General features: G+C 40.7%; 1 protein-coding gene across 4 annotated transcripts; it reads left to right on the forward strand.

Annotated features, from left to right (window-relative positions):
- The first annotated feature begins 3213 nt into the window (after window positions 1-3213).
- Window positions 3214-20806, forward strand: rfx4 (regulatory factor X, 4). Of its 4 annotated transcripts, none has more exons than XM_085411917.1 (18): window positions 3214-4025; window positions 6059-6145; window positions 6315-6375; window positions 8893-9016; window positions 10275-10336; window positions 11399-11612; window positions 12086-12163; window positions 12269-12432; window positions 12966-13066; window positions 13175-13233; window positions 13344-13488; window positions 13774-13868; window positions 14325-14442; window positions 15364-15483; window positions 16930-17091; window positions 17194-17353; window positions 17457-17595; window positions 19413-20806. In XM_085411917.1, the coding sequence occupies exons 1-18, from the start codon at window positions 3983-3985 to the stop codon at window positions 19683-19685; spliced, it is 2205 nt and encodes a 734-aa protein (XP_085268043.1). In that variant the 5' UTR covers window positions 3214-3982; the 3' UTR covers window positions 19686-20806. The 4 variants fall into 4 exon arrangements, with proteins under 4 accessions (XP_085268043.1, XP_085268045.1, XP_085268044.1 ...); XM_085411919.1 differs by having other exon boundaries at window positions 17233-17353; XM_085411918.1 differs by having other exon boundaries at window positions 16933-17091.
- The last annotated feature ends 1132 nt before the right edge of the window (window positions 20807-21938 follow it).

Below are 21938 nucleotides of genomic sequence, written 5' to 3' on the forward strand. Positions count from 1 at the left end.
CTTTGACTTCTTTCATTACAAATATCAAAAGGTTGCCCTTTGAGGGCAAAATCTCCAGGATGTCACCAACTTTAAATTGTTTGTCCTGAAACATGTTTTGACCGCAAGATCTTTTGAACATCCTGACCTGGGTCATATTTCCCCACTTTTTTTTTTCTGTCTGCTTTTCTCCTGTCTAATAAATGTTAAGTAGGATTTTGAAGCTGGAAACTTTGAGATCGGCTGTAGCAGTGCAGTGTGAAGAAAACATACCCTAGAGTCAAAGAGGTCCCATAATAACTTCTTTTCAGTAGATTCACTCTTCACTGCTGATTTAATCACTTAAATTCAAAAAGATAAAAGCAGGTGCGTGCAGCTACATGCCAGATATCCAACCCAAGGACGCTATAAAGCTAAATGGTAGAATTAAGTGAGTGAATCTAATCAGTATCGTCACCTTAAATATAAACTGATCTTTGTTACCCACGAACAGTGTCCTGTATGGCTGTAAACTTTGTCACTTACTGCAAATTAACCAGTGTAACCGTGTAACCTGCCCCAGCGTTTTCATGCAACCTTTGAATAACATGAAATTAGCACACGCATTTGTTTTTCAAGGTCTTTCTCAAAGATATCATTCAAAAGCACATCATGTATAGATCCACTATCAGATAAATATACGAAATAATAGGACAGTACATTTGAGATTTAGTTTTCTAGTGTATAAAATATCAGCAGTCGTCCCCTTTGTGCTAACTTCTTTCTCGAGTCTTTCTCTACATTTCTTGACACCAGTTTAGTTCAGAAACAGTTTCTGTGTTTTCTGATATTTGCTGAGCCGTTTGAAAAGTATTTGACCCAACACGTAAAAAAGCATTACTTCTCTAATGCTGAATTACTGTGACTGCAACTTTACACCTGCACCGTGAACACATGATGTGTGTGTGTGTAAGGGGGCCATGGGATGTCATTGTTTTTTATTACCTGAATTAACAAATTCTGTTGTGTTATGCTTTAACCTGCCTTAACTTTAAAATTAATTAACTAGGAATCAACTAAAACTAGATGTGAAAACATTTTAGTTACCTAAAATAAAAAACTTAGTTATTTGTTTTTCAAAACTTTAATGAAACAATGTTGTGAAATTAGGAGATTAACTGAAAAAAAACCCCAAAACAACAAATTTAGATGACAATTTTGTATATGTTAGTTTTGTGAGATTTATTCTCACAGCTTGTCTGATGAGGCTTTGATGGATGTATTTATTGAGGCTTCAGATGTCTACAACACTGTGAGACTTTTTTTCCGTAAATCTTACCTCTGGTATATGTCATAAATACGATACTTAGGACAAAAACTACCCTGAAAATAATTTTTAATAACTGCTTATTTTTAGTTGTAAACAATAAAATCTGAACTGAAATGAGCAAACCCGCTCAGGAAACGAAATCAAACTAAACTGGATTAAAATGAAAAACACAATTTAAAAACTCCTTAGAAAATTCAAAGTAATAATAATAATAATGTTATTATAAAGTTGCTCTGTGGGAATCGTACTGAGTCTGAGAATTACCTGCCCAGGTGGCGGCCATGCAAACTCAAAACACATTAAAAATGCAACAACAAAAAATACAACGTCAGTAACATGTTATACTATACACAAACACCCTTACCTAGTGTTGCTTTAAAGATAAAGAAAGGGCTGTTTTCTGCAAGTGGTGACCACCATCCTGTCAAATCATAAAGAATCTGTAATAAAACAGAGAGATGCCTGAAATAAAAGTGAATGCACTGCATCACTGTAAATAATGTTTTCATTATGAATTTAACCCAAGAAGTAATGAAAACAAAATGGTGTGCATTTAACACTTTGTGCATTTATACTGAGGTGTGTTGTCAAGTCTTTTTTTTATTTGGGAAGGAGTTAAAGTACAATTTTAAGACATGTATTAACCTTTTAGAATTTACAGGTGTGAATAGTGATTACTCACAAAGCATCAGCTGATGCTTGTGTTAGTTAAACGTATAAATGAGAATCAGAGCACAGTTTTATAGTTATCAATGCAGAAATCCTGATGATTTAAAGCCTTTTCGTAGAAAGAGCAAATAGTTTGTGCTCTGATATCAGTGCATCTTTATGCAGCTGATACACGCACAGAAAATGAGCATTCAAATGTTCTAGAATTCATCTCATGGAACAATAAGTATCTTTTTATTATTATATATAATCAGCAGTGTACAGTTAATTTTTTTACATTTTTAACTGATTTTTGGAAGATTAATTTTGTTTGATCACAATCAAAAACACGAGTGACTGAAGTCTCTCGGTAGAGAGAGCAGGATGTCTCCTGTTTGAATTCAATACGAGTGGACAGCTGGATGCTCGATGCAGCAGCTTTGTTGACGTTACCAGGGAGAGAGCAGCTTTAAGTCATATGATTTCCTCTTTAAAGTGAAGCCCTAATGCCACCAACTTGTCGTATGTGGCGTAACCACATACCCCCTACTCCCACGTGCACACACAACTCTATTGGGGCCTTTTCACTAAACAAAGCAGAGCACATCCGTTTGTGCGGGCAGAGTGTGTGAGAATGGGATTGGTGGAAAAGGGCTCTTTTTTAGTGGCTGCACCTGTCCTATTTTACGAGGCACTAATAAGCAGATAACAGTCACTAGGCTGGGAAAAAATGAGTGAGAGCCATTGAAATTAGGCTGAAATTAATTAGGTCCTCCTCTGAAGTCCTGACTTTGTGGGCCAGCATCTAGAGCTTTGAGAGTTGAGTCAAAAATTAGATTTCCCTGACCTTTCACCCAATCCAGCAGCTCTTTCCTTCCTGTTTGAGCCCGATTTGATGCTCACCCCTGTCCTAACTAAGCGTGGCCCTGTGTCCGTCACCCTGTCCTGTGCGTCGCTGAGTGTCAGCAGTGGTGTCCACGCCTGCGCACTGCGAGTGAAAGTCCTTCTTTGCGCTCCATGGTGTGGTGAGTAATTCAGCCATAATCCGCCTTTCTCCTCTCCCCTCTTCTTTCCCCTCTCCTCTCCCCCTCTCCTGCGGTTCCATTCATATTCTAATCACAGCTTTCCCTTCTCCAGCTCTCAGGCACTCCATCAGAGCCCTCCCAGCCTCGGGTTTTGCACTTTTACTTCCCCCCCTTTGTGACCGTTCCCTCTTCTCAGAGGCATACCAAAAATAAGGTTGCAAAAAAAAAAAAGAGGTGAGAACTCCACCAAAACATTCACACTGGTGCAGTTTCATCATGTATGGATGTGTGTTGCGCCGCAGCTCTGGAAAAGTTACCACAATAGTGTTTTGGGTGGTTTGAATGAGGAGTGAGGAGCAGCACAAATGCAGGCAACAAGTGTGTGAGGGATGTGAAGTGGGAGTTAAAACCAGAAGGAAAGGCAAGAGTGGTGGTTGTGTAGAGATGTATGTTTATTCGGAGCTCGGGGGTGTATAAAAACGTATTAAATGCCATAATGGAAGACGGGGAGGCCACAGTGTTAGGACTGCGTAGATCTAAGCCTCTTTTTTTTTTTTTTCTCTTTTTTTTTTCGTTGGGAGGGAGCTTTTCTTATTCAAAACAGCCCCACAAAAGACTTCCAGTGAGCCTTGCCACATCCCCATCTGACTTGGGGCCATTCATCAGCCTTCCAAGCCTATCAATGACATGTCCCCATCAGGGCTCCTATAAAATCAGCCCCTTTCCCATGAAACATCAGCAAACATTTTGACGGGTCTGGCTTTCCCCCCGCTGGATTTCTGGAGTCTCTACCCCCCCGCCCCACACCCTCACCCCCTTCCTTTCCACCCTCATTCCCACCTCCCCTCCTCTCCTCCGCCAACACCACCCCTCTCTTGGGCGAACCTCAGATCCTCAACATCTCCTGTGACGGGCAGCGGTCACGGAAACACAGAGCTAGACGAGGGGAGAGCCACTGAGGAGGGAGAAACGTGCGCTAAGCCATTTTCTTGGAGGAGTCAGTGTCGTTGATGGGAAGAGGATGCATTGCGGGCTGCTGGAGGAGCCTGACATGGATTCCACAGGTCAGTCCTGTTAAACTCTGCCTGCCTTGGATATGTTGAGGAAACCCAGCTTCTATTCACATTGTATGAGTTTTCTGCTGCGCTTATGCAAGTCTGGAACTTTCTCTGCAGGCATTCGGGTAAACTGTCCGGATGCTCATTAGCTTTTTAAATTTCTGAAATTACTTACGAGGGAGTGTTTTCGGTCACACTCGCTTACGGGAAGATGCAGGAGACACTTGATTAGAGAAAAGCAGGAAATGGACCTTCAGTCTCCACAATTGGTTTCTTGCTGTTATTTTTTAAAGTCAAACTAGAGAACTTGTAATTATGAGAGCAGCATTTAAAAACACAAGTGTACATCACAGTGCACCTGCTTTTTAAAAAGGTTATTTACTAGGTACAAAACTGCTAAAGCAAGACATTTTTTCAGCTTTGAAACAGGTTTTTACTAAGAATTTATCACCAAATTAATTTTCTTATGGTAAGAAACTGAGTTTCTTATGGTAAAACTGAGTCCTCTCTGCAACGTTAATGACAAATCTAATTATACACACTTTCAGGCAATTTGGTTTGTTTTTTTTATGTGAGTCCTTAATTGTCATTTAGCATAGTTTTCAGGATGATGCAGTTTAGTCCCAAATGTGTGCTCATAAATGAGTGAACATCCATTTTCACTTGTTGATCAAATTTAATCCAATTATTTAGATCCCCAACTTATCTGTTCTTGTGGCAAATGAAGCTTGAGATCCGAGCCTCTGTGGAGAATTAGCTCCACTTCAGAAGATTCTCTTTTTCATTTCCAGGGTTTTTTTTAAGCTAGAGAAAGAAGCCAGTGCAGACGGGAACTGATGAGACACGATGAGGACCTGGAAATGATGTAATTTCTGTGTGATGCTATTTACCATCTGTCAGTGCTACAGTGTTATAACACTGTTAAAGAGTAAGCTATAAATATTTACGTACCAAAAAATCTTTCTCCTCTGGAGTTTTTAGTTGTTTTTTTTTCTAGACAGGATTTTAAGAGCAGTCACTCCTTTTTTTTTTTTTTTTTTTTTTTTTTTTTTTTTTTCCCTCTAGACAGGACGTGCTGAAGATTGAAGTATCCACTCTTCATCGAATCTTAACTTTTAAAAGTTTTTATTATCTTCCTCGATGCCGTGCTCAGACAGCACCAGCAGCTGGTGCTGTGAATGTTGTCACTTGCAAATGAAAAAAGGTTCAATAACTTTAATGTGGAAGGATTTCCATTTGTTGCAGAGCCTAAAAGTTTCGTTTAGTTTTGCATAAATATGTCGGTGACTTTTTCCTGATCACATCTTCGTTTTTATGCTTATAATTCAGATTCTCTGTTTACGACATGCAGTTTAGCTCTAAACTTCCTGGTGGAGAAAAAGCTGTAGCTTAAAATCCAAGCAATTTTTACACCGAATTAAAGTAAAAGAATTTTGTGAATGCCTCTCATAAAAATAGTTAAAGAATTCGATTTTTTTCCACTCTACTCGGCTGTTTCTATATGAAAGCCTTGGTGTTTTGCTGCTGCTCGCTCACAGAAAGCACACCAGTTGAGCTATTTCTAAGTAGAAATTAAAACAGGACAATGGCTTCTATTCCCCCAGACTGCTTCAGTAATGTGCACAGGCTCTTTTAAGCAAGTGTGTATGCTCGTAGTCTCCTGAGAACAATGCTGGATTCCTGCCGTCCTGGTGAAAACATGTCAAATAGAGCCAGGGCTGCGCTGCTGCCCATACAATCGATTGTTGTCAGCTCACCCTGTCACATTAGCGACATTTAAAGTGTCCTGTATAGCCAGTGATTTGCAGTGTTTATGCAAATACAGCTTTGGCTCTGTTCCACTGCAGGATGACATTAGTCACTTCACAAAAAGGGATTTTTAAATATGTGGGTTTTCTTTAGTTAAATTAAAAGTTAATTTAAAAAACAAAGAACAAAACTGAATGAAAATGTAAACTAAACATTTTTTTAAAACTTATTTGTCATTTTTTAATTTTTTAAAGTCATTTCTAAGAGCTGATCTTTGGTCTTTTTTATAGAGAGCTGGATTGAAAGATGCCTTAATGAGAGTGAGAGTAAGCGATACTCCAGCCACACGTCTCTGGGGAACATGTCCAATGATGAACGTAAGCAGGACCGACTGTACTTGCACTGAATCCTCTGTCTGCACGTAGCTTTTAAACCTCAGAAAATGTCATTTAGCCAGAGAAGAAATGATAAGTGTATGTTTGTGCCACACTTCTGTCATTTTGCTGTAATTACTTAATTAAGCCCTACGTGTGCTGTTTATTCCAGATGAAGAAAAAGAAAATAACAGAGCCTCGAAACCACATTCGACACCGGCTACGCTGGAATGGTAAGTTATTAAAAAAAATTTCTTTTATCATTTAAAGAGAAAAGCTGCAACATGTCAAAACACAACAGCCTATTTAAAATATTAAATATATTCTCAAATTAATGTAAAACTGATGTAACCAGTCCTTTAAATCAACCACTCACAAAAGAGTCTGTTTTATTCTTTTTAAAAATTAAATAATGTGCACATCAGAGCACTTTTTTTCATTGTTTTAATCCTGTGTTGTCTTCATCCTGCAGATTCTGTTATTATTTTCAGTAAATTTGATTGATTTAGTTAATTTAAATTGTCTTAAATGTCACCCGTACACACAGATGATAAGTTTCTCTGCACATTTTAGGGAAATTTACTTTATATCTGCTAGGCAGAAACAAATAATTGCACCTGCAGCCTCAACATGCACCACAATTCATTCATATCATGTATATATACATGGAATACCAACTCCAATTGTGACAAGTCTGTTTAAAATTAGAGAATTAAAAGAGAATAATTTTATACATCAAATATCCTGTAATAATAATGAACTTCTTTTTTTTTACTTTTCAAAGTGAGTCTCTTTTTATTTTGTGTCATAAGTAAATTGTTGATTTAAACAGAAGAAAATCAGTCTAAAAATGTTATAATATATACTGTATGCTCTATTAGGAAATTATCAGCAAATAGTTCTTATGCAGCTAAGTAGGTAGGGTGTTGAATCAAGAGTAAATAATCTGTCCAGCATTAGTTATGCTTGTATATTTGTAATTAAAGAACAATTTTTTAACCTAAAATAATATATTGGGTCACGTGACTGATCACAGTTTGATTGTCAGAAGACTTAAATGTAGCTGTTTTACCGAAAAGCAGTAAAAATGGATCCAATTCAAAAAACAGTTTCTAAGTAAATGAACATTTATCTTAGTTCTTACTCAGCTTCACTGAAACAGACAATCAGCCAATGCAGAGGTCTACATGCAGTACCCAGACACATACAGTACGGTATGGCATATTACCCAGCATTAAAGTGCATTTAAGAGGTAATTATTTGGAGTAATAAATGAGGTCTCAGAAGCTTGGAAAACCATGGGAAACATTAATGTTTCAGGCTAATAATGAAACTTTTGTTCTGTAAATAATAATAAAAGTAATTGCAGCAGTTTCAGGATTTAACGTGTAGTTCAACCGTTTGAAAGGTCAAATTTACTTGTACTTAATCAGTCTGTTGCGTCTTAATGGTGTTTTTTTTTTATACAAAGTGGAAATAGTGCTTTCTTCTTCTGATTGTTGTTAATGAGTTACAGACATCACATTTAAGCGATTTGTTTGACGGCTGCACCAAAAACAGGATTTCTTAGGGACAGTTTTTACAAACGTGAAAAAAAATCAGGCTGACATTGTTACCGACATTCATACCACATTCATACCGCTCTTTTTGCTTAATTCCTGCGTCCTCTGTAAACACATAGAAGATTAGCAATTAAGTGCTAATCTTATTGGTTAATTTAAAAATCTTTTCTAGATTAAAGAGAATAATACAGGGGCTGTGAAAAATTCCACTGCAATATAAAAGTGAACTAAAAAAAGGTGAACTACAAACAGAAAACAATAAAAACTACTAATTGTGATGCTGGTGTACCTCAAGGCTTAGTTTTAGGTCGTTTTGTATTTATCGTATTACCTTTTCTTAAGTTGTTAGATTTACACAAATAATATGAGGGATGAAATGTAAAAATGCACATGAGTTGTGATGTGCATTTCTTAAAAATGAGTGACTCATTCAGATATTTGAGTTCGGAAAAGCAACGCTGAAGTATTGAAGTCATTGCTTTGTTGAGCCACTGGGGGCAGAATACTTGAAACCATCTCTGAAATGCTAATTACGTCAGAAGTGTTCATGTCTCCTGTGTTGGCAAACAGTTAAGAGCACAAATGCTGCTTGTGTAAATAAGGGCAAATATTTCAATGTGAATCATTTAGAAATTATGACGTGCTCATTGTCGACGATCAAAGATTGATGAAATATGACGTCCAGTATTGGGAACACTGATAAACAGCTGTTCTGCTTTAATGTGAATTTGTCCACTGCAGCTGTTAGTGAGACGAGGTTGCAGGAAAAATGGATGTTGCAACTCCCGAGGGAGTAGCTGTTGTCTTTGTTGATGCGTTGTCATGTCTTGCATGACAACCCAATGCATGGCTGTTCCGTGAAACAGTTAGCTCTGCTGGGATGCAACAGACAGTTTGCTTTATAATAAACACTGCTACAGTGTTGTTACACTGGAAGTAAGATAATGATTACCATGATGTAGCTCTTTAATTTATATTGTGTCCTACTTCTTTCTTCTCATCTTTGAACTGAATTTGAGGCGGTACCCTAATGGCATATCTGCTTTAATCTGTCCTCTTAATAACATAAACTCTAACATCGTGCAGTTTAATATCAGATCACGGTAATTTTTAAACGCCCTGTTCGTCATAAAACCATACACGAGCTTCCAAATGTCCACCTGACATTTCCCCCTTTGTTATTCACAGGCTAGAAGAAAACTACGAGATAGCCGAAGGTGTGTGCATCCCCCGAAGTGCCCTCTATATGCATTACCTAGACTTCAGCGAAAAGCACGACACGCAGCCTGTGAACGCAGCCAGCTTTGGAAAGGTGAAATGCAAACTTGAGTAGTGATGAAGATCAGACAGTGTGGAGAGTCAACAGTCACATCTATTGTAGCTTGGGAGGAGTGTTTAATTTGTGAAATGCCTTTTCACAATTATTACTACTTTCTTTTAGTTTTTAGTGTTTTTAATATTCAGGTACGAAGTTAAAACTTATAGCTGATGTTGCAGATGCACCACAAATCGAAGCGGTCTTCTGCTCAGTCAGCCGCGAGCGTTACGCTGGGGCCGTTGCACGCCTGGGTCGGTTTTTGTGCGGCTGTGTTGAAGTTATATCAGATCAAAACTCAGTGTGAAGCAAAGCTCTCGCTGAACACATAATCTAGAGCCAAAGGAGATGTGCTTTGGTCTGTTCCCACAACCCCAAGAAGTTCCTCAGCCTTCCTACCCCCAGCCATCCCCTGTACCCTGGACTCCAGCCCCAACCCCCAACCCGGGCCTACCCCCGCCCCTCCACAGCTCCTGTCGGAAGATATTGAAAAAGAGAAGGGGCCTGGATTAATGTGTAATTAAAGGAAATTTGGAAGGGTGAGATGTTGCGGAATGTTAGATCAGTGGCTGGAGCAGTGTGGGGTGTCCTTTAGGAAGGCTTCATTGATTCAGGACAAAAAAACGAGAGAGGGCCCGGACTGCCTCCCTGTCTGCTCATTTATCAAGCGGGGCCTGACAGAAACTTCACAGCTTGGCCTCTTTTTTCATCCCACACAATGGAGAGCTACACTGTTTGCTAAAGTTTCTGCACCAGGAGCTGGACCGAGGAGCCAATCTCTTTGGACAAAAAAAAGAGAGAAAGAGAAAGAGAGAGGAAAGGTGGAAAGGAGTGGAAAAGGTAAAGAGGGAGAGAAGGAGTCAGGATGGGTGGGTGGAAAGATGCAGGGAGGCTGTAGATATGGGGGTAAGGGAGGGGGAGTAATACCCATGGATGTCATAAATACATAGACTCTGGAAGCTTTTCTTCTGCACGGCGCTCCCTGTGGATATGACTGCAAGACCAACTTTATTAAACACTCTCTCACCAAGAGCTAAAAATGAAGTGCAGCGTATTCTGTTGACTTCTGCGTGCTGTAAAGCCATATTGTACAATAATAACAAGTAAAATGCACACACCTGCGACATAAGGTGCTTCCTTATGTCGCCTCTTTACACCATCTTTTCTTTTTCTTTTGGTTTTATCCAACGCAGACAAAAACACATAAATATTTTGAATCTATACTTGCTAACAGTATTTCTCTCACAATAAACAGATCATAAGGCAGCAGTTTCCAGCACTGACTACCAGACGACTGGGAACAAGAGGGCAGTCAAAGTAAGATGTTTCAGGGTTTTTATGTTAGAGAAGCTGAGTCAGTTCCTCAGCTTAAAAACATTTAACCCTTGTATGGTGTTCGGGTCTGTGAGACCCGTGTTCAGTTTTTTTCAAAAGAAAAATTAAACAATTAATTATTTTTTCACGTGTAAATGTGTTGTGTCTTTCCACTCACTCCACTTGATTATAACTGATTTATTTATAACATTTTATATAAAAGAAAAACGAGAAGCACATTAATTCATAAATGTGATCTAACAAAGGTAAAGGGAAAAAATTAACCATGTTTGCTGTTCATATGTCTTGTAATTGGGATGAAGTAAACATCTGTTGAGTAATTTAACATAAAATTGTTTGATAGTGTTAATTTGGAAAGCCAAAACTCTAGCGGGTCCACCAGACCCATGAACACTGGCTGAGTAACAAAAATACGAACACCACACAAGGGTTAAAAACCACATGTTTAGACTGCATTTTGTGCTTTGCTGACATCAGTGCGCCCCAGGGTGGCTGCGGCTACAATGTAGCTGCCATCACCAGTGTGTGAATGGGTGGATGACTGGATATGTAAAGCGCTTTGGGGTCCTTAGGGACTAGTAAAGCACTATATAAATACAGGCCATTTACCATTTACCATTTATCTTATGTTCCTGTAGTTTTCCTTTTTAAAAAATATTTTTTTGTCATGTTCTTCCTGCACAACAACCTGTAATGATTTGTTCACATGCTTTTTTAAATTAGTGGATATATTTATTTGTAAATTGTCTTTGAAAAGCAATATGAAAGAACTTATTGCTTTTCTGATAACGTACTTTTGGAAATATTCACCTAAAAAATAAAAAAACAAAAGACATGTATTCAAAAAGCAAAATTAAAATTAATCAATAAAAAAAATTAAATCACACTTTGAGTATTATTATTATTATTATTATTATTTTGTAAATAACATTTATTTAAAAAAAGACATTAGAATTTTCAAACAATATTTTATTTTATTATATATCAGCCAAGTGATCCTCAAACGTCCTTGCCATTGATCTGTCCGTCGTCTCTGCTCCTCAGGTATCACTACTATGGAATAGCGGTGAAGGAGACCTCCCAGTATTATGATGTGATGTACTCCAAAAAGGGAGCGGCGTGGGTGAACGAGACGGGGAAGAAAGAGGCCACGAAGCAGACAGTGGCGTATTCACCGCGCTCCAAACTGGGGACACTCCTGCCAGAGTTTCCAAATGTCAAAGACCTAAATTTGCCTGCCAGCCTGCCAGAAGAAAGGGTAAACAGGAGTTTTAAAAGTCCATCCTTCCAGCGCCCCCCTCAGCCCCCTCCTCCCTTCACCGTTGCTTGCCATCTCACCAGCTCTGCGCCCCCTCTGGCTCTTTTATCTGCCCCGGGAGCTTCAGTGGGTTTGCGTTTAGAGAAGGACCTTGAGGATTTATATGCTGGCTCCTCTCTAACTCTTAATCTTTTGGAGGAGATAATAAGATCTAGCTGTGGACAAAAGGACAGGCACTAGCTGTCCGGCTTTTAAAGGGGGGCCATGATTTTAAATGGTTTGTGTTTTGCTGATCTCTAAAGCTCGTTTTATATTACTCCGCTCAAGCCTAGGCCTGTAACATCTATTTATTGGCTCCCATGCTTTGTTCAAGATTTATCTTCTTGTTTTTGCAGCATTTTTTTTTCCCAAAGAGAAAAAAAAGCTATTAAGTTTGTTATGCAATTAGATTAATACCCTGCTGTTGCCCACAGGTGTCAACCTTCATCATGATGTACAGAACACACTGTCAGAGGATACTGGACACCGTTATTCGGGCCAACTTTGATGAGGCGAGTCCTTTTCTGTTTAAAATGACCACTTTAAAGTCTGTTTGAGCACATTCGGTGTTTGCCGCTTGTATGTTTGTAATATCACGTCGTGTGCAACGGCCACAGGTCCAGAGCTTCCTGCTGCACTTCTGGCAGGGCATGCCGCCCCACATGCTTCCTGTCCTCGGCTCCCCCACGGTGGTGAACATCGTCGGTGTCTGTGACTCCATCCTCTACAAGGCCATCTCAGGGGTGCTGATGCCCACCGTCCTGCAAGCACTGCCTGATAGGTGAGAGTGTCCCTCTACTGCAGCTCAGAGTTCACAGTAATATCCTGATTTAACCTCTCTTTTTGTGGTTTTAATATCTTGTGCACAGCTTATGCAGCTACACTTTTACAGTGTGTGTCTTGTAGGGTCACGTCATTCCATCTCCGATGATTTGCAGGCACATCTTCAGTTTTAAAGTTATCAGCTGTTTGGAAACACAATTAATTTATTTACCGTGATGTGTAAAGGCGGGGTGGCTCGTTTTCTAAAGCTTCAAAGTTTCAAGTAAAGTCTCATCTGGAAGACAAAACAAGAAAGACGTGCTGAAAAAATTAAATTTGAGTCTTTTGTGAAAAAACAAATTGAACAGTCTTACTGAGGATCAGTGCTCAATCCTGAGCTCCGAAATGGTTTTGAACTCATGGTCCGCTCTTTATGTTTCGTTTTTATGGCTCTAACAGTTAATTAGTTCTTTAGTTGTGACCCTTATTAAATAAAATCACGTGTTTTGTCTCAGGTACTAAATGTGCTTCATTTTCTCCTCATCTGCACAGTTTAACTCAGGTCATTCGAAAATTTGCCAAACAGCTCGATGAGTGGCTTAAAATAGCACTTCATGACCTTCCAGAAAACCTGAGGAATATCAAATTTGAACGTAAGCATAAAATATGCCAAAGTGATTGTTTGCTTCTTAAGCACGTGTGGATTTTATAGGGTAACTTCTCAGGGATTTATTGTATTTTCTTCTCCTTTTGTATTTCAGTATCGAGGAGATTTTCGCAGATCCTAAAGCGGCAAACATCACTAAACCATCTATGTCAGGTGCCTATCGTGGTCTGAATGTTTTTAATAAAATCCATATGAAAGAACAAAGCTGATAAGGGATGTGGGTATGCTTAGATTTGTCATATTGTTGACTTATCTGTCCCAAGGCATCGCGGACTGTGATAAACAGCGCCGACATCACCTTTCAAATGCTAGAGGACTGGAGGAACGTGGACTTGAACAGCATCACCAAGCAGACACTTTACACCATGGAGGACTCGCAGGAGGAGCACAGGCAGCTTATTATCCACTGTAAGTCGCCCTGACTCACCCGGACGGGCACTTTACTATGACGTGAACGACTCGCCGAGGGACGGTCATTCCCACGGCCGGCAGAGTCAGAGCGTTAATGACGGAGAGCAAAAGGTTAAACAAGTTCAATCTGCTCTCAAACACCCTGCGGAGCATTTCCAATTCCCTGCACCCTCGCGCCTCTGCATTGGCCCGGAAGGGGTCAGAGGTCACACATACGTAGAAGCTGCTGTGTGAAGGTGAAGGTGCTGTTTGTGTTCTATGTAACGCTCCCTTCTCTCACAGTGTATCAGGAGTTTGATCGTCTGCTGGAGGAGCAGTCGCCGATCGAGGCTTACATCGAGTGGCTGGACTCGATGGTGGATCGCTGCGTCGTCAAGGTCAGACAGCTAACAGGCATTATCCCCTGTTTTTGTGTGGTTGTTTAGACACTTCAGTGTAAGCTGCACAGGTGAAAAGTGCATATTTTTTTATAATCCTCCCCTCACTGAGACACCTGTGGCTGAAAGCCCTCTTCCCTCTCTTCCCTGCAACTCTCTCTTAAACCGAGTCACTTAGGTTGCGATCCTCCCAGTTAATGATGTCTTCAAGCTTCCCATTTGCGTCCATTATGTGCCAGATATTGCCTTGTAAAATTTCCGTCTCCCCGGCAACGTCTTGGACTGCTCAGACAATAGTTCAATGGGAAGGCGTGTCCCCGGGGGCAAATTAAATAGTTGACTTGTTGACATGTTTTTCGTTCCTGAGGGTTAAGCCCCAATACGGACCCGGAGGTTAATTCTACCCCGGCGTCCCCACCCTTCCCCCCTCTTTTCTCATGGAAATGTTCTCTCTAGGTGGCGGGGAAGAGGCCCGGGAGCCTGAAGAAGGTGGCCCAGCAGTTCCTGCTTATGTGGTCGTGTTTTGGTACCAGAGTCATCCGGGATATGACCCTGCACAGCGCGCCCAGCTTCGGTGAGCTCCTCCTGCTTTTCACGCAACAGAAAAAACACAGCGTTGACAGTCGTTTTATTTACTGTGTCATCCATGCCATGTAAACTGCTGAAAATAGCTCCGCTAATAATATCTTTAGTGAAATTTGAGGGTTTTTTAAGTATAAGTTTAGAGTTTCCCTCACTTGCTCATGATTTTCACATTTAAAAGCTAATATGAGCCAAATCAAACTGATATAAAGAGATGAAATGTCTCTTAATTGGGGCTAAATGCTCATTTAATGATTCCTCTGCTTGCTTAGCTTCGACTTTGAGACGAGGAGAGAGTAGGCACGAGTGAAATGGCTGCTGCTTTAACAGCTTACTGTTTGTGGTAAGCGACAAGCAGTAAAAATTAAAGAAAAGAAAATGGCTTTTCTCTCCCCTCCTCTGTCCCTGTCTGTGAATATCAAAGACACAGCTGGTTGCAGTGTTTTGATAAAGCAGGTCTCTGTGCACAAACAGCTAATTAACAAAGGTCGCCCCTCCCCTCTCCCCGATGCGTTTGCCTGTCTTTTCCCATTTTATGACCGGTCAGTGTTACACCCGGCTCCCCTCAATGGCCACAAGTGTTGATTATGCACACGGCGGCGGCAGAAGCGGCCGGCACAATGACACAATTGTGACACTCCCTCACATGCTCATCTTTCGTGCGACCCCCGGGGTCAGCTGACATATTTCTGGCACTGACTCGGTACACGGAAACAAGCGCGCGCGCTCCTTTTTAATAACAGCGGCCCTCCTGTCATGCCTGCAGGATGTGATGTCATCATCTCAATGGTTGTAATCAGTTACATGCTGGACAGATGTTTGTTTGGTTTCAGCGACTCACTGGAACTGTGCCACTCTAACTCCAGATAAATGCTTCTACTGTCTGATTGTGCTTTCTTGTATACGTCTGCAGGCTCCTTCCACCTGATCCATCTCATGTTTGACGACTATGTGCTTTACCTGCTGGAGTCCCTGCACTGCCAGGAGAGAGCCAACGACCTCATGAGGGCCATGAAAGGCGAGGGCAGCACAGGTGAGCGCTCCAGCTGTAGGTGCAGGTGGTAACCAGCAGCACAGCTGTTTGGTAAGGTGACTACATCAGTGGACATTTCCAAAACCCTGAACTTAACTTTGACTGATTGGATGATCCATAACCCTTGATGGCAAAAATCTTCCTTCAGCTAAATGATAGAAAAGCTGAAGTTGGCTTACTTTCCTCCGATTCCAATCCCTACAAATACCCAAACAAAGGCACGTTTTTATATACAGATCTCTGACTTTTAACAATCAGATCAGTGGTGTTTTTAGTTTATGCCACACCTACATCACCTCTCAGTGATGCACCTCTGCAACTTCCTCTGTAAAGGATCGTCCAATTTCACTTTTCCTCGATTGCAGATGCTTCAAAACACAGTTGGTGCACATAAAAGACAGCACGTCGCTCCTGTTTTAGCTCAGTTTCTACCTCCGAAACACAGAGTTGATTTTAAATGGTTTTCATTTGGTTTTAAAGCCCTCCAGGTCGGGCCTTTGCTGTTCTTGTCCCCAGGCTCTGCAGTAGTCTGCCATCCCACATAAATCCTCTCCAACCAACGTTTTCATGATTTTTTTTATTGTTGTTTCTAATATCAGGTTTAAGTTACAGGTGTTTAATTTTACACTATTTGATTTATTTCTCATATTTTGGTCATTAGTGTCATTTTTTTGCCTGGAAAACACTCTGGTTCTTTTAAATGTTCTACATAAATACAATTAACTTGAATTTAAAAAATCTGTTGAATATCTGTTAAATGAAAAAAGAACTGTTTTATTTATTTATTATTCTTAACTTCCAGCATAATTGATTTGTTTTATGTGAGAGCCACTTTTGGGTCATTTATTATGTATTATACTTTTTTTTAAACAAATGAGAATAAATTAATTTAACACTTGTTAGTCAACACTCAACATTATTATCAAGTAATATAAGGAAGCTTGTTTTCACAACTGGAAAAAAAGAAATTGTTATCATCCATAAGTAAAAATTTCCATCTGTTATCTCAAAAATTTTGACTTATTCTCAAGTTTGACTCTAGAAGTTGAACTTGAAATTTTGACATAGCTTTGCTTGGAAACCTTAGACACACGTTTGCGCGTACCCAGGGAGATTTGCACCCTAAATGTTGTGGTGACTGTCCAGAAAAGCCTCCGAAACACCAGCAGAGGTAGTTTATTCTTACCTGTCCAGGAATTCACTGTTGTAAGGTGTTCCTGTTCATTTCTCTCAATTTTAAATGTTTTTTTAATCTTATATATTATAGAATAAAATGTATACACTTGTTTGCAGTGACCTTGTATTGATGAATCTTTTAGAATGAGCCTGTTTTCTGCCACACAAAAAGACTTTGTTGTCTAACTGAAGATTTGTTCTGGCTCTTTAACATAGCATCCCTCTTTGCATTAAACTGTCTAACCGCCTGTTTCCTCCCGACACCTTCAGCAGAGAGAGAGGAGGAATTTACGCTGACAGAAACCGCCCCTGCCTCGCCGTCTCCGGGATCCTACTCTCCCGCTCGGTCAGTCCACTCTGTGGGCGTCTCCTCGGCCAGCTCCCCCACAGCAGCCGTGTCCCCGGAGTACACCGGAGTACCTGCCATGACAGGTGAGACAGGACTCGCGTACAAAAAGCCCAGAATAAGCAGAGTTTAACGTAGTTCCTCTGCGCCAAAGCGTCTGTCTCTGTGTCTATATATGTGTCTACCAGGCGCTGTTCAGTCATATACCTGGTCCCTTACATACACAGTGACAACAGCAGGCGGAGCCGCTCCAGAGGCCGGGCAGCAGCTGTCCTGTATGAGGAGCAGCGCTCCCGTACCCCCTCCATCTTCTGCCCACAGGATGCCAGTCTACAGGGAGGAGCATGGGTGATTACAAAACTATTGATCATTGCAGTATTAAAATACATTCTCAATTTATTTTTTGGATTCATTATATTTACTAAATTTCGACTGTTTAACTCCATTTTAGGTACACTGGTAGCTACAACTATGGCAGTTACGCCAACCAGCATCCTCACTCCATCCAGAGCCAGTACCCGAGTTTGGCCCACGAGCCGACGATCCCAGCCCCGCTGCACTACTCCGCCTACCACCGTACATCTGCACAGGTCAGGCTCTGATGCTCAGGAATGGGGTGTGGTAGCAGATCAGATGAATTCAGGTTTTATATTAATCTAAGGACCTGTTAATGCTAAATAATAAAAGTATTAGGTTTTAATAATGAAAGAAAATAAATGAAACACTTGGGAAGACATTTGTTAGATTCCAAAGATTAAAAAAAACCCTCTGACTGTTTGGATGATCTGAAATCCTGGATTGCATCTATGCAGTGATAGGACACTTTTAGACTTTCACAGCGTGGAGGTAAAACTATGATTTAAACTGTATAAAGTAACTCAAGTAAGTAGCTAAGTAAGTCATAAGTATGAGTATGAAAATACTGGGGTTTAATACCTTGTGTGATGCCTAACTGCTACTTAAACTTTATGCATTATATGAGGCTGATACTACGTGTTAAAAAATATGTAGCATCTGATAAACTAAATGTGAGGATGAACTGACTGAGTTGTCCTTTTAGGGGAATAAATAGATTTAAATATGATGCTATTTAAAAAAAAAAAAAAAAAAAAAAAAAAAAAAAAAAGAAAAAGAAAAGAAAGGTTATTAGAATGAGATTGAGCCGCTGATGTTACCGAGTGAGTTTTACTCTTTTGGTGGCAATTTCCTGTCAAGGGTCCTCCAGCCTCTGCTGCCTTTATAGAGGGAGGAGATCAGCTGGGCCTCAGCGCTCGCAGTGTTTCTAAAAGTCCCTGAATCACCCTCTCCACACAGCGGAAGCAGACAGTGAAAGGTGGCTCGGCCGGGGCCAAGAGGGGGCCTTGCTCTGTTACTTCTCTTTCCAGCTCTCAATAGTCTCTTCATCTGTCTGAGCCAGTGGCCACGGAGCAGGGCAAGGGGGCGTTTATTAAAATATTGTTATTCAATGGTCTCTTTTCTGCTTGTGAACAAGAGGCAGCTGAGCCGCCTGTTCTGCACTGACTGTCTTTTTCCATGCCGTGATCCCTCATAATGGCTTCGACTGTCGTGTTTATATTTAGTTAAAAAAAGGGGAAAGGGTCTACTTCCACATTTTTTTTTTTTTTTAGCCCCGTCTGAGCTTAAATAGGGCACAATGCCTGCACTTTGTCACTGCGAGAGGTTGGACATGGAGCTGAAACGGTCTGAAAACTTTGCCGGATCCCCATCTGTCCAAAATATTTTTGTCAACAGGCAGATTTGGTCTGTTTGAGGTCAGTCACCACAGGCAACAGATCACACACATGCACGCACACACAAGGAGGGAGAGAGAAAAAGCACTTTTTTGGGTGAAACCCTCATTTTCTTAAGTGGCTTAATTTTCTATTTTGACCACTGTGCCACAACTTGTGAAGCAATTTCCCATGACAGGAAATTACCAGCAGCAGGGTCAGTTCAAACCCAATATTTTATGCTTAATACAGCATCAAATGAGATATCGGCCGGGTCGTGGTCACCTTTCAGGACCACGAGACCTGTGGAAAAGGGAATTTTAAGGTTCGTATCACTCTGGCAGCGCAAAGAGGGCAGCATTTAAATGACTTGCTGTCAGGAAGAGTGTTAGATCAGGTATCCTAACATAAAGGATGGAAAAAGATAAAATCCACGCAACAGCTCCTCTAATGCTCGCCATCACTTGGGGTTGACTGATATAGTTTACCAGTTAGAAGATTGGTGGTCTTCTTCGGGCCTTGGACAAGATACCAAACCCTGAGTTGCCCCTGATGGTTCCAGCGAAGAGTGACTAACTAGAAAAAAGCACTTTGAATAGCAGTCAAAGCCGAACAGCACCATAGAAGTACTGCTCCATCTTCTACTTAACTTATCCCCCTCCTTTTCCTCTCCACAGTACCAGCTCAACAGCCAGATGTCCCGAATGGAGCCGTGCCTGATGGGCAGCACTCCTCGGTTGCACCCCACGCCTGTTGCCCCCCGGTGGCCAGATGTGTCACCAGGTAACAGCTGTTACACCAGCCCGCCTATGCATTCGTCCCGCTATACCACCTCTGGGGATATGTACTCACCTCTGGGCCCACGCAGGAACTCAGAGTACGAACACTCGCAACATTTCCCCGGCTTTGCCTACATCAACGGGGAGGCCACCACCGGCTGGGCCAAATAGCCTTAAATCTGAGAGCTGTGAACACTTTCCAATCAAGCGCATGAAAAAAAAAAAAAGGGAACGGAGAGTAAAATGCGCCAGCGTAAGGTAAAACGAATCACGGCGTGGATGTTCTGACAATTTTAAAACACGCATTACATCAATCACATCCAATGATTGGCTGCAACTTGTGGGGAGGTTTATTAAAGTTTCTTCAGCAGTCGACAGAAGAAAAACAAAATAAGATTGCAGCAAAATCATTATGAGAGTGCAATGCTGCTGCCAAGCTGTGCCTTCGATTTAAGGAATGTACACCTCTGCCAGAGTTTCCCTCATCCACGAGGTCGGGCGCACACACGGTCCCACCAACCCGCCCGCCCCTCCGTCAGTGATGTCCAGCGACTGACGGCTCTGCGTGCTCTAAGCTGTACAATCTCAGTCTCCTCTTGTTGCTCAGCAGTATCCTGTCGTGAGCCCTCTGCAGCAGATGCTTGCACTGCAGCTCGATGATGATGATGGACTGCACTGCCTTAACGTTCTCCTGGGATACTTAACATCACAGGTGACCGATACAAACTCAAGAAAGACCTTGATGGGTGTGTTAAGGTTTCTTCATCTTGGATACTTTTTTAAAAAAAATGATGAACAATGTGACTTAGAAAGAAAAAAAAGTGTATTCTGTCGCAAGCCTTTTTGCTGTTTTTCTGTGACTATATATCTATACACACACACACACACACACACACACACACACACACACACACACACACACACACACACACACACATATATATAAATATATATATATATATAGTATGTATTTTCTGTAACTTTGTAACATGGTGTATCCTTTATTTTCGATGTTACAATTGGTACTTTGTTCTCTGTTTTGTATCGCTAGTAAAGACGCATTAACCTAGGGTTGTGTGTTCTATATAATGCACTCAAAGCTACTGAGGACCTATTACCCTATGGGTATTTATAAAAAGGGAAAAATATCAAAGTGTACAGTAACATGAAGTCTAGTCACTTTTCTGTAAATAAAAGCACTGGAAACCATCCGTGGTGACTGTTAGACTATCACAGTTAAAACTGGTGTGTATGTGTGAAATATGTTGACACATAAATTTAAAACCATGAGACATTCTTGTCAAATGTCTTTTTTTTTTTTTTTTTTTTTTTTTAATCTCTTTTTTTCTGGAGGGAAGGGGGGTGGGGGGTGTCAATGCATTGTGGTACCTACTGAACGATCACAGCATCAGCGCTGGAGTAAAGTCTCGAGTTAGCCTCTTTCTAAACTGTTTTACATCGTATTCATTTAAATTAAATCATCTCCTGCCCAAATACATTAATCTTGTAACTGCTATTGTGTTGTTTTTGAAATTCCCTCATTCCTCTTTATCCATATGTCACATTTCTAATCCGTGTGCTGCTGCAGAAGTAGAAATGTTTCCTGAATTGGATTTTCCTTCTCGCTGTCCATGCACCGACACAGTGGGGGGCTGGGCGAGTAGCAGAAAGGCCACACTGCAGAATGGGTTACATTTCTAAGGACTGAATGTCCCTGCTGTGCTGGGGTCATTGCACTTCAGTCCCGTAACCTTTGACCTCTGACCCCTGTCCAGTTTGTATTTATTAGGGCGTAGATCCTCTGTGTTATATCTGATTCCCAACAAGAAACTTTGAATAAAGAAAACTTCTTTAAAGACACAAAAACAAAAACCACCAAATATAAATATATAAATATATATATATCATCGATTTAATCAGCTGACCTGAGTGTCAATATCAATATCCGCTGGAAATTTCAGACTGAGATCTGCGATCCTATCAGCTGTGAGAAATGTGCTGCCACAGGAGGTTTCATCTTTGATATCACCAAAGCACCACTTACACAGTTATTATAGCAACCACATCCCGTTTTGTTTTTAGAAATACATGAAAATTAGTTCCTTGCATAAACCACATTAGACTTCTTATGCAGTCCAACAGTTTGTGTGAAACTCAATCGGGAATACTGTATTATAATTAGAAAAAAACAGCTAATGAGGAGAGAAAACATTGAGTCTATGGAGCCGATGCTGGAGACAAGGCATGCTTTAAACTGAGGTGCACAGTCTCAAAGCAACACAGACTACACATAATAATAATGAAATATAATTTTAAAAAGTGAAACAAACACAGTTGCCAGGCACTTTACTGAGTACGCCTGTTCAACTGCTTATTAAATGCCTGGTTGTTGGTGCCAGAAAGCGCTGGTAAGAGTATTTCAGA

The sequence above is a fragment of the Rhamphochromis longiceps genome, linkage group LG7 (genome assembly GCF_057381845.1).
Source record: "Rhamphochromis longiceps isolate RC_006_pf linkage group LG7, R_longiceps_female_GT1.1, whole genome shotgun sequence".
Taxonomy (NCBI): Eukaryota; Metazoa; Chordata; class Actinopteri; order Cichliformes; family Cichlidae; genus Rhamphochromis; species Rhamphochromis longiceps.

Coding starts and splice junctions, on each gene's coding strand:
- rfx4 (XM_085411917.1), top strand. CDS start 3,983: ATGCATTGCGGGCTGCTGGAGGAGCCTGACATGGATTCCACAG. Junction 12,164..12,268: donor TTCGGGCCAACTTTGATGAG/GCGAGTCCTTTT, acceptor CAACGGCCACAG/GTCCAGAGCTTCCTGCTGCA. Junction 14,443..15,363: donor GCACAGCGCGCCCAGCTTCG/GTGAGCTCCTCC, acceptor ATACGTCTGCAG/GCTCCTTCCACCTGATCCAT.